Here is a 12,857-nt window from a genome sequence, read left to right as displayed (position 1 = left end):
TACACCCTAGATTGCACTTTTTGTTCCCCAAGCAGTCATATTCATCGAGCACTTACTATGTTCAGAGCACTGTATTAAGTGCTTGGGAGAGAACAACAGAATAGAGTTGGTAGACACATTCCCTGTCCACAACGATTTATAGTCTAGAAAGGGGAGCCATCGCCCCAACTCGCCCCTTTTTCTCTACCCCTCCCCCCCCGCCCCACAGTACTTGTGCATATATATACATATCTATAATTCTATTTATTTATATTAATGCCTGTTTACTGGTTCTGATGTGTATATATATATATCTATAATTCTATTTATATCGATGCTATTGATGCCTGTTTACTTGTTTTGATGTCTGTCTCCCCACTTCTAGACTGTGAGCCCATTGTGGGCAGGGATTGTCTCTCTTTGTTGCTGAATTGCACTTTCCAAGGGCTTAGTTCAGTGCTCTGCACACAGTAAGCGCTCAATAAATACGATTGAATGAATGAATGACAGGCATTAATTTAAGTAAATAAATTATGAATATGTACATAAGTGCTGTAGGGCTGAGGGAGGGGTGGATAAAGAGTGCAAATCCAAGTGCAGGGATGACTCAGAAGGGAGTGGGAGAAGAAGAAATGAGGGCCCAGTCAGGGAAGGCCTCTTGGAGAAGATACGCTTCCATTGAGGTTTAGAAGGTGGAGAGAGTAATCATCTGTCAGCTATGAAGAGGGAGGGCTGGCCAGGCCAGAGGCAGGATGTGGGCCAAGGGTCAGTGGCGAGATAGACGTGATCAAGGTACAGAGAGGAGGTTGGCATTAGAAGAGTGAAGTGTGCGGGCTGGGTTGTAGTAGGAGAGTAGCGAGGTGAGGTGTTGGGTGGGTAAAGTGATCGAGTGCTTTTAAAGCCTATGGAGAGGAGTTTCTGTTTAATGTGGAAGTGGATGGGCAACCACTGGAGATTCTTGAGGAATGGGGAAAAATGGATGGAACGGAAACACAGATGGAATGGTTACCACATGCAGCGTAGCCTAGTGGAAAGAGCACAGCACTGAGAGTCAGAAGGACCTGGGTTCAAATTCCAGCTCTGCCACTCGCTATTCTGTGACCTTGGGCAAGTCACTTAACTTCTCTCAGCTTCGGTTTTCTCACCTCTTATTGGGGATTGAATACTTGTTCTCCCTCCCCCTTAGACTGTGAGCTTCAAGTGGGACAGTGACCATCTGATCTGAATGCACTTTATGCTCCTCAGTTCTTGGCACATAGTAAGAGCTTAACAACTACCATTATTATGGTTTGTAATAATAATGATAATAAACCAATCTACTTACTGTTATAGTTCTCAACCCTAACCCTGCCTCTGACTCCTTAGTTCAGCCCTTCCTCCAGCCTAGGACCCCCCCCCCACTTCAAATCCATCAGAGTCTTCTAGGCAAACCTCTACTCTTTCCATCTCCTAAGACTTTAAGGAAATCCACTTCCTCCATGAGACTTTTTCCTAGTTCATTTTTCTTCTCACCACATCACACCCTCCCAACTACCAATTCCAAAGTTTTGCACCACCTCTGAACTCAAGCACTCACCACCACCTGGTATACTTCTGAGCACATCTACTTGGATGTGCACTTGCACTTGGATTTGCTCCCTTTATTTACCCTTCCCTCAGCCCCACACCACTTATGTCCATAGCAGTAATTTATGTATTTCTATCGATGTCTATCTCCCACTCTGGACCGTAAACTCATTGTGGGCAGGGAACTTGTCTACCAAAGCTGTTATATAGCTTAGTACAGTGCTCTGCTCACAGTAAATATGACTGATTCACTTTCATACTCTACTAACCAAGCACATATTCATCTTTCAGTTCTTTTTTTCCTCCTATCTGTAAATGTATTTAAGCCTCTATCCCCCTCTGCTAGATTGCTAGCACCTTGTCGGCAGGGGTCATTTCTACTTACTCTAGTGTACTCTCCCAAGTGTTTAGTCCAGTGTTCTACATAGGGAGTAGGTGCTCAATAAATACTATTCATTGAGTGATGAAAGCTCTTGCTGTACAAGTATCTTGGGGAAGATAGTAGGCGCCAACAAGCTTTTTGATTCTGCACCATCTCTCCAGGCAGTGAGTTCCACCTACTCATTTGCTTCAGACCCCTCATCCATCTAAAAGGTCACCCCAAGAGGACCGAAATTCTCCAGGAAAGACCCAAACCCCCAAGTCTAAAGCAGACCCACCTCTCCTCCACCCGACTCCCAAAACCCGAAATGACAGGATGAAGCTCTCAAGAGCACACACTGTTTGCTTTCAGGGAACATTAAGCAGATTAACCATCACAGCTGCTTAAAGCTCCACTGGCTGGAAACCATAAAAGGGTATTCTTTTAGCAGCACATAGCTTCTCCAGAGGAATCCCCAGAGCTACTCTTTGGGGGTAGGGGGAGGGAGGGGGGAGGGATCTTTTCTAAATTCCCTGATCCCAGTAAGGATCCGATCAAGGCCCTTTCTCTGGCTGAAATCTGTTCCCTCAGTCATTGAGGTTCCATAGAACTAGAAATCAAACTCAGTGTTATCATTTGGCCCCTGAAGGACCCCAAAGATATCAGCTTGGTGCTAAATGCAGAGAGGACAGCAGGGAGGGGTGAGAGTGGGTGGTCTCCTCACAGCTCCAACCCTCCATGCTGACAGACCGAGTAGAGTCTTGGGGCAGCCACAGCCCATTCTAAACAGGAGCCACCTCTGGGGGCTTCTCTCAAAGTGTGGAGGACCCCGATTTGGCCAAGATTCCTTCATGTAGAGAGATAGCTGCATTCCCTGCTGACATCACTCAATGGCCCAAACTTCCTCCCAGTTCAACCTGAGATGAGTTCACAGAGACCTTCTTTGTGTGTGAGCTCATATCGTTCCAGGAAAAGGATTTCCAACCCCCTCTGGGTATGAGGTGAAGGGAAAACATGCCATACTAATATGGAAGGAAGTTAGAAGGCAAACCTGAGTGGTTTCAGGACTGACTCCTTCGGGCCCTGACAGACACAGAGCAAAAGGCAGATTTAATAGAAGGGCATTGTCCACTAGGGAATTCAGAACTCAGCTGCGTCATTCAGAGGCTTAGCAGCCACTCGGAAACAGTTTCCAGACATTTCTAAGCATCCCCCCACCCCCTTCCTCTCCCCTGACCACCCAATGAGCAAAGAAAAGGCTACAAGGCAGCTGACTTGAGGAAGGGAGAGAGGAAGGGAGGGAGGAAGGGAGGAGCAAGAAGCATGTAAGCTGACCAAAGCCCCAGGCTGCAAGAAGAATTATTTCTTTCCACACTATTTCAAAGATTTTGGGGGGGAACGTCGGATGCCCCCACCAACTACGCGGTGGCACCGAATGAGGCTGCAAACTCCTTTACTTCTCTGACCCAGGCCCAGCCTTATGTCCTGGCTTGTTCCCCCAGGGCTCTGAAGGTGTCAGATGCATTGGATCAAGAGTGGGGAAAATATTTTGGACGCACACGCAATTCCCTGTAAAATGTTAGCGGCAGGCGGGAAGATTACAAAGCTGCTCCATTCCCCAGACTACAACGTACTTTTCAGCACTGCCGATACGTGACGCTGATCAAAAAAGGAAGCCATTTCCAAACTTTGGGGATTCTGGGGCTATTCCACTCCATCGTTGCTATGGTTTAATGTTTATTTGGTCCCTGACAGGGCACCAGACCCTGCTCACTATTCTCCATCTCTTTCCTCAGCTTTAAAATGACTTTATTTTGGCCTCAGCCCAGGGTCTTTTCCCTGAGCCCTGAGTGTACCTGAGTAGAGGGCATCAGTCTGGCTCAGAACTGCTAAACTCCAGCATTTTCTCTTCTTGCCTTCCTTTAGGGAGGCAGCGTGGCTCCGTGGAAAGAGCACGGGCTTGGGAGTCAGAAGTCATGGGTTCAAATCCTGGCTCTGCCACTTGTCAGCTGTGTGACTGTGGGCAAGTCACTTAACTTCTCTGTGCCTCAGTTACCTCATCTGTAAAATGGGGATTAAGACTGTGAGCCTCACGTGGGACAACCTGATTACCCTGTATCTCCCCCAGCGCTTAGAACAGTGCTCTGCACATAGTAAGTGCTTAACAAATACCAACATTATTATTTTTTGACTTATTTCCCCACCTACAATGCTCTCTCCCAGGACTCCTGTGTTCTTTTGGGGTCCTTGTTTCTGTCAGACTCTTCGCTGGATGTGTCTCCTCTCCACCAAGGGACTGGGGCCTTTCCTCTCCTCAAAGAGTTGCTCTCACCCCTTTTCTTCCTTCTCTCCCATCTTCTGGCCAAGTCAGTTCCCCCGAGTTTCAGCTGGGAATAAGATAAATGTGATAAACTGGATGCAGTGTGGCCTAATGGAAAAAGCGTGGGCCTGGGAGTCAGAGGACCTAGATTTTAATCCCAGCTCTGCCACGTCTACTGTGTGACCTTGGACAAATAATTTAACTTATCTGTGCCTCTGTTACCTCATCTGTAAAATGGGGATTAAGACTGTGAGCCCCACGTGGGACAGGGACCGTGTTCAACCTAATTATCTTTTATCTATCCCAGGGTTTAGTATAGCACTTGGCACATAATAAGCTCCTAAATATAATAAAATTAAAAAGTGCCGTGTGTGTGTGTGTGTGTGTGTGCGTGTGTGTATTAGAGAGTGAAGACGCCAACAGCCCTAGAAAATGGAATGGAAAATGTTGATTCCATCTCAGCCGTATGACCTAGGAGCTGAGGATCTAGGAGCTGAGAAAGCAGCGTGGCTTAGTGGAAATGGCGTGGGCTTGGGAGTCAAAGGACATGGGTTCTAATCCCAACTCCCCCATTTGTCTATGTGACCTTGGGCAAGTGACTTAACTTCTCTGTGCCTCAATTCCCTCATCTGTAAAATGGGGATGAAGACTATGAGCCCCACATGGGACAACCTGATTGCCTTGTAACTACCCCAGCACTTAGAGCATTTATTCAATCAATCATATTTATTGAGCATTTACTGTGTGCAGAGCACTGTACTAAGTGCTTGGAATGTACAATTCAGTAACAGATAGAGACAATCCCTGCCCAACAACGGGCTCACAGTCTAAAAGAACAGTGCTTAGCACATAATAAGTGCTTAACAAATACCATAATTATTAATTATTATTATTAAAGTGATGATGTCATTGGAATAATAATGATGGTATTTGTTAAGTGCTTACTATGTACCAAGCACTGTTCTAAGCACTATGGTAGATACAAGGTAATCAGGTTGTCCCACAAGGGGCTCACAATCTAAATCCCCATTTTACAGATGAGGGAACTGAGGCACAGGGAAGTTAAGTGACTCACCCAAGGTCACCCAGCAGACAAGTGGTGGAGCTGAGATTAGAATCCATGACCATTTTAAGCATGGCAACATGGATGCCCCCCAAAATGGAGTGACTTGCCATAAGTCTCATGGATGGGGGATCAGTTGGGCCTAGATCCAGATGCTCATCCTCCCTCCGTTCCCTGCCCCCCTCCCCCCCAAGTCTCATGCTCTATCTCCTAGCAAACTGCTACCCTTAGGAATTCCAGGTGTCTTGGACAGGACCCTGCTTGGCTTCCTGTGGGGGTTGGATGGCCCCTTGCCTACTCTTCTGTGGACAAGTCCAAGCCCTGGGGCTTCCATACACATGGCACCTCTGGATCTATTTCTAATTTCTCCCCCTTCATGTGTCATATTTACTTTGCCAACTTGCTTCATGGGCCTGTTTCCTGGGGACAACTTGTCTTTATATTTCTTCTCCCACCCATTGATTGGGGGTGTGGGGCAAAGGGGGAATGAGGAAGGAGGGGCCACTCCCTTCTGAGGACTCCAACAGGGCCACTCACTCCCGCATAGGAGGATTGCAGCAGCTGGGTAGCCTAGAGCTGGGCTTGGTCCCTATCTCCCTTAAGGCAAACATGGATGGGGAAACCCTAACACCTCTAATGGGTGCCAAGACCGCATGCCTTAACGGGGTTATTTCACCAAGGCCGAAACCAAGTCCCTTTGTCCAAACTGCCAATTATGGCAACACAAAGCCACACTTCCCCAGAGTGAGAGACATTCATTCAACCCCCAACAAACCAGGGTCTTGACACTGGTTGATGGCACTACTGGCCTATCTGCCTTGGCCTGAGGGGGGCGGGGGGGTGGGAGTGGAGGACCCCTTGGGAGAGCCAAATGTGAAGTTCGCCGCAAGCCGGCACCAAGGCAGTGGGAGAGGAGCCGTCCGCCCAGATCTTGAACGACTCCTTGGGCAGACAACACAGTTTGGAAATTTTCTTTTTCGCTCCGTCTCGCTGTATTTGCTTGCATCATTGAGGGGAGGGAGGTCCAGGGCTAGTCACCCATCTACTCCATTGAGGAATGCGTGAGTAATGGGTGAAGCATTTGTAAGGAAGATTTTTTTCCTCAGAAATTACCTAAACTGAAGTTAATTTACCTCTGCCTCCGACCTTACTAATACAGGACACCACTGATTTTTTTCACTTCTGGCCCTCACAACGACAACGTGCGATTTGGGCGTCAAACCAGTTCTATCCTAAACAACGCAAAACATGACACCTACTGAAGTGTGTTTGCTATTTCCTCTTGACTCAAGGACTTAACACGTTTTAAAGGTTTGTCATGAAATAATTGCTTCGACCCTTGGAATCTCTCTCAGCCTCCAGGTTCGTCGGGGAATAAAGTGTTGTCAGTGAATAAAAGTTATCCACAGGCGGGGCTGAAATTTGAAGCAAGCAAAGACTTGGTAGCTCCTGGGTTGCGGGAGTGTCGTTTTCAACGCACAAAGCCTACAGTCCCACATCCCCAATGGGGCAAAAATGGCACAATTTCCTTATTATTTTCGAGGAACAGAACAGGGACAAAGGGATGGGGAAGAAAGGCCATTTCGATGCAAATGATTTCTGCAGACTGAAATGCACACACATTGCACTGGCTCCTTAAGTTGTTGGTGGGGTAGGGGTTGGGGGGAGGACAATCGGGGGGCCTGGGGGCTGCTGGAGCTTATCACCCACCCCAAAGGGCTCTTGTGCACCCAGTCCCGGCACCTGTTCACAAGTCATGCCGAGGGCTGACATACAAACCCTGGATCAGCCACCTCTCTGACGTTCGGTTCTCCAGCCTGCTGGAAACCACAAATCGGTTTCACTGGAAAAACAGGAGTTAACCAATCACCCAAGGGCCGAAAGCACTTAAGATGCCCAGAGAAGATTAAAAGCAGCAAAGCACATGCGGACAAATATTTATATGGAATCTATGTATGCAAACAAGCATTTCTTTTACCAGACTCTATCTCCTCTCTTAAGTCAAACCAATCAATCCACTGTACCAGGAGCAGGTCTCTCTGCTGCCACTCAAAAACCCAGCCAAGGAGAGTGACTCAGAAAAAAAACCCCAAGATCCACTTCTCCCCAAAGGAGAGGGCTTTACCTCGTTTAAAGGACCATCTCTTCATCCACAGTTTCGAAAACGATGGCCAGGAGTGGTTCAAAATAGAATCTGCCATTTAGGAGCCGTCCAAATCACTTTTTAGAGGAACAAAAACCCTGGAGACGCCTGAACCAGAGGGTGCGAGTGCTGTGAGCCAGCGTACAGAACCGTCTGATCTACTGCAGCTCTGCAGCCTCCAGAGCAGGGGCTGCCAAGAGGGGGAGTGGAGAAGCCAACTGTTTTTGTCAAAGTATCAGCTGATAGAAGTTGCGGCCAAGGGGAAATACTTGAGATTTAGCTCTCCCACCTGAGTTGAGACTCAGACTCGCTGCACGCACCTTCTGCTCTGGGGCTTTTTAACAAGCCTCTTTTGACCCCTGGGGGAATAACGGGGGGGGGGGGGGGGAGGGAATCTTGGCCTCATTTGCAGTTATCCCGAGTCACCGAACTGGCTGAACAGAAGCAGGAGGAACCAGCCCAGAACTCCCCACCCCACCAACTGTACTGCCTTTCTCAAACTGCCCAACCGAAGACCACTAGAGTCAGTCAGTCAACCGTATTTATCGAGTGCTTAGGAGAGTAAAATATAACACTATGGCAGACACAACTCCTGCCTACAAGGAGCTTACGAGCTTACACTAGAGGGTCCCCTGATAGCCCTCCTTTGAAATGGGTGAGGAGACGTAGGTGACATAAATTGTACTGCGAGCTCACAGTGAAACCTGATGACATCATAGCCACAATCTGGGGGGAGGTGGGAATGTTCTAGGGAGTTTCTCTGGGGGGAGACCCCTGAACCTCTCCACCTGCTCCAGAGACTTTCTGTTCCCCTCCCAGGGTGAACTCTAGCTCTGCGTCAGAGTTATGGAACTGAGTGGCGGCAGCCATGGTGGAGGGAGACTTAATAATGGTGGTACTGGTTAAGCTCTTATTCAGTGCCAAGCACTCTACTAAGGGTCGGGGTAGATACGAGGTAATCAGATGGGACAAAGTCCCTGTCCCTCATGGGGCTTGCAGGCCTGGAGCAGAAATTTTTTTTAAAAAAAGCAGACATTTAAAGCATCCAGTATGGTATCTGAGCTGGACAGGGGATAGGCAGTTTGAAAACTGGACTGTCCAGTATATTACCGGATGACTGGCCATTCTAATGACCATGAAAACATTACCAAATAAATAGTCACCAGTCTGGCTCCTGGGCTTCCCTCCTTTACTTTCAAACCCCCAGGGAAGCAGCATGGCCTAGTGGAAAGACCATGCATGGACCTGGGTGTCAGAGGACCTGGGTTCTAATTCCAGCTAATTGGGCAAGTCACTTAACTTCTCTGTGCCTCAGTTCCCTCCTTCTTAGACTGTGAGCCCCATGAGGGCTAGATTATCTCATTTCTACCCCAGCGCTTAGTACAGTGGGTGGCACATAATAAGCATTTAACAAAACCATTATTATTATTATTATCATTATTATTAGAGTCCATGCCAGCCAAATCCTTGGAGTCGTGAAGCAGGGCAGGGAAGGTGGCTTTTCCTTGTACCCCTTGAAAGTGGGTTCAGTCAACTCTTTGCTCTGCCCTGGGGTGGGAGGCGGATGGGACTGGGAGAGAGGAGGGCAGTGTGGGGCAGTGGATAGAGCACGGGTCTGGGAGTCAGAAGGTCATAGGTTCTAATCCTGCCACAACCACTTACCCGCTGTGTAACTTCGGGCAGGTCACTTAACCTCTCTGTGCCTCGGTTACATCATCTGTAAAATGGGCATTAAGACTGCGAGCCCCAAGTGGGACAGGGACCGTGCCCAACCTGATTAGCTTGAATCTACCCCAGTGCTTAGAACAGTGTTTGACACATAGTAAGCACATAATATAATAATAATGATATTTGTTAAGCCCTTACCATGTGCCAAGCATTGTTCTAAGAGCTGGGGTAGATACAAGGTATTCAGTTGTCCCACGTGGGGCTCACAGTCTCAATCCCCAATTTACAGATGAGGGAACTGAGGCGCATAGAAGTGAAGTGACTTGCCCAAGGTCACAGAGCAGACAAGTGGTGGAGCCGGCATTAGAACCCAGGTCCTCTAATTCCCAAGCCCGGGCTCTTGCCACTAAGCCACGCTGCTCCATTATTGTGATTACTGTTATCATTACCGGGCTTCGGCCAGGTTGCCTGAAGGCTGTATCCACCAGCAGCATCAGCTCAGTGTGGCCATCTTGTGGCAAAGGATTCCAGCGCCTGTTTGGAGACTGTGCCGCTGGCCCCATGAGGGCCCTAAGAATGTGACTGAAAAGACCAGCGTGCCGACCTGACATGTCGTCCTTTGCACAAGTACAGTCTACACGTGGTCTCACCTCTGGGTGACCACTCCAGTTGTAAATATCTTTATGTTTGTCACTTCCATTAGAATGTAAACACCTTGTGGGAGGGGACCGTAACACTCCTTTCATTCATTCATTCAATAGTATTTATTGAGCGCTTATTATGTGCAGAGCACTGTACTAAGCGCTTGGAATGTACAAATCGGTAACAGATAGAGACAGTCCCTGCCCTTTGACGGGCTTACAGTCTAATCGGGGGAGACAGAGAGACAAGAACAATGGCAATAAATAGAATGGAGGGGAAGAGCATCTCATTAAAACAATAGCAAATAAATAGAATCAGGGTGAGGTACATCTCATTAACAAAATAAATAGGGTAATGAAGATATATACAGTTGAGCGGACGAGTACGGTGCTGAGGGGATGGGACGGGAGATGGGGAGGAGAAGAGGGAAAGGGGGAAGAAGAGGGTTTAGCTGCGGAGAGGTGAAGGGGGGGTTAGAGGGAGCAGAGGGAAAAAGGGGAGCTCAGTCTGGGAAGGCCTCTTGGAGGAGGTGAGCTTTAATTAGGTGAGAGGTTGATGGAAAAATACAGAAGATCTTGGCATTACAGGAGCCAAGTTTGTTGGCTGGGTGGAGGTAGGAGAGTAGTGAGGTGAGGTAGGAGGGAGCAAGGTGATTGAGTGCTTTAAAGCCAATGGTGAGGAGTTTTTGTTTGATGTGGAAGTGGATGGGCAACCACTGGAGTTTTTGGTGGAAGGGGGGTGACATATCCTGATCGTTTTTGTAGAAAAATGATCCAGGCAGTAAGTAGAGTGAAGTATGGACTGGAGTGGGGAAAGACAGGAGGCTGGGAGGTCAGCAAGGATGCCGATGCAGTTAATCCAGGGGGGATAAGATGAGTGATTGTATTTATGTGGTATTAGTTTGGATGGAGAGAAAAGGGTGGATTTTAGCGATGTCGTGAAGTTGGGATTGACAGGATTTAGGGATGGATTGAATATGTGGGTTGAACGAGAGAGAGGAGTCAAGGATAATCTCGAGGTTATGGGCTTGTGAGGCAGAGAGGATGGTGGTGCCATCTACAGTGACGGGAGAGTCATGGAGAAGCAGCATGGCGTAATGGATAGAGCCTGGGCCTGGGAGTCAGAAGGACTTGGGTTCTAATCCCGGCTTCACCACTTGTCTGCTGGGTGACCTTGGGCAAGTCCCTTCACTTCTCTGTGCTTCAGTTACCTCATCTGTAAAATGGGGTTTGAGACCGTGAGCCCCACATGGGACAGGGACCGTGTCCAAGCCGATTTGCTTGTATTCACACCGGGGCTTAATAATAATGTTGGTATTTGTTAAGCGCTTACTATGTGCCGAGCACTGTTCTAAGCGCTAGGTAGACACAGGGGAATCAGGTTGTCCCACGTGGGGCTCACAGTCTTAATCCCCATTTTACAGATGAGGTAACTGAGGCACCGAGAAGTTAAGTGACTTGCCCAAAATCACACAGCTGACAAGTGGTAGAGCCGGGGTTTGAACCCATGACTTCTGACTCCCAAGCCCGTGCTCTGGGCCTCAGTTACCTCATCTGGAAAATGGGGATTAGAAGTGTGAGCCCCAAGTGGGACAACCTAATTACCTTGTATCTACCCCAGTGCTTAGAACGGTGCTTGGCACATAGTAAGCACTTAACAAATACCATCACTATTATTATTACTATTATTAAGTGGAGGAAATGGGATTAGAATCTAGGTCCTCTGACTCCCAGGCCCGTGCTATTTCCAGTAAGCCACAGTACCACTCCTTCTGCTGCAATTACTACTACTGCTATTACTACTACTTCTACTATTATAAGCTCTTAGTACAGTGCTCTGCACATAGTAAGCACTCAATAAATACTATTGAATGAATGAATTGCTACTACTACTGTTACTGCTATTTTTACTGTTGCTGCCCTACTACTACAAGCTGGAAGTTTGGTAAGGGGTGAGGAGAAGGAAGAGGCAGATGTACGCACAAGCACAACTTTCCCCCATCCCCCAGCTGAGCTGACAGTGTCAATCAACCGCAGCTTCCGCTGTACAAGGGACAGAGAGCAACCGGTCATAGAACATCATCTATATTTTCGGAACACACCCAACTGAGACTGTTGTTTACAACACCCATCTCACACACTCCCAGTGGGCTTTCCACAGGTCCAAGCCCTTCACAGCTGTACGTTTTGCTGCCCTTTCCTGATCCCCTCCCACCCAAGCTGTCCACAGGCTCTATGCATCCTGTGGAGGCTTAATTAATGCAAACTGATTCGTTCGGAGCCCTGGGCCTCAGACTTCCCTCCCCGGCAGGACCAAGAGGCTGAATTTGGAGCTCGCAGTCCCAATTAAACAGCTGTTCCCAAACTTTATGGCAACCGGCCCTTCTGGGGGGAATCTGGGTAAAGTTCATCCTCTCTCAGTGGCGGGGGAAGGGCGAAGAGTCAAATTTACAAGTCCCCCAAAGTATTGCTTCTCCTTTCCCCCCTACCCCGTCCACCCCTATAAGATCCTTGCCCTTCTCCAGAGTTGCCGACACGGTATCCAACTTACTTCAAGCAGAGAATCATCTTTCATAGCCGGGGCTGCCAAAGGATCATCCACGTCCTGCTTCCCATGGACCTCAGAAAGGTTAGGCAAATGGGCTGCCCGGAGCATCATGGTCAAACTTTTTAGCAGTTACAAGGAGAAGGGTGGAAGCCTTGAGCTGACACAATAACTGCTCAACTTCCTCTTCTTGAAATGAGAGAGAGAGCTTACTTTGCATTTAAACTTCTATTGCCGTTCACTGACAAAAGCTGGGCATAGCTCATCCTGCCCTCCCGCCACCACCAGCCACCCCACAAATTCTGCAAACAGTGAAAAAAAGAAACCCTAATCCTACACGGGCACATATGTTCCAGGATGCCAAAGAAGGCGGCTCAGTGTTGAGCAAATCTGTAGTCTCACTGAAGCTCCAAAAGAGAGATCAGGAAAGGCGGGCACTCATGGCTTAGAAGGAACCTGCATCAGAATGACTAGCAATCTCGATGCACAACTTCCTGTTAGCACAAACTGAAAAAGAAACATTAGAAAGCCAGAGAGCAAAAAAATACAGCATACCACCACCCCTTCCTCC

The 12,857-nt window shown here is 48.1% G+C and overlaps 1 protein-coding gene across 2 annotated transcripts in view; it reads right to left on the bottom strand.

Moving 5' to 3' along the window:
- Positions 1–12,626, bottom strand: part of ARHGEF18 (Rho/Rac guanine nucleotide exchange factor 18) — a 121,684-nt gene extending 109,058 nt beyond the window's left edge. Inside the window, exon 1 of one of the 2 annotated variants that reach the window (XM_029050332.2) lies at positions 12,293–12,626. Coding sequence is in view for 1 of the 2 variants with exons in the window: in XM_039910101.1 (XP_039766035.1) it covers positions 7,415–7,490 (76 nt within the window). In the remaining variant the exon portion in view is untranslated. Of the gene's footprint in view, positions 1–7,414; positions 7,565–12,292 lie in introns of those variants that run through there. The other variant, XM_039910101.1, reaches the window with a different exon arrangement.
- Positions 12,627–12,857: the final 231 nt, after the last annotated feature.

The sequence above is a fragment of the Ornithorhynchus anatinus genome, chromosome X1 (genome assembly GCF_004115215.2).
Source record: "Ornithorhynchus anatinus isolate Pmale09 chromosome X1, mOrnAna1.pri.v4, whole genome shotgun sequence".
Taxonomy (NCBI): Eukaryota; Metazoa; Chordata; class Mammalia; order Monotremata; family Ornithorhynchidae; genus Ornithorhynchus; species Ornithorhynchus anatinus.
Note: the sequence above shows the minus strand (reverse complement) of the source record. Positions and strands in the feature narration are given on the sequence as shown.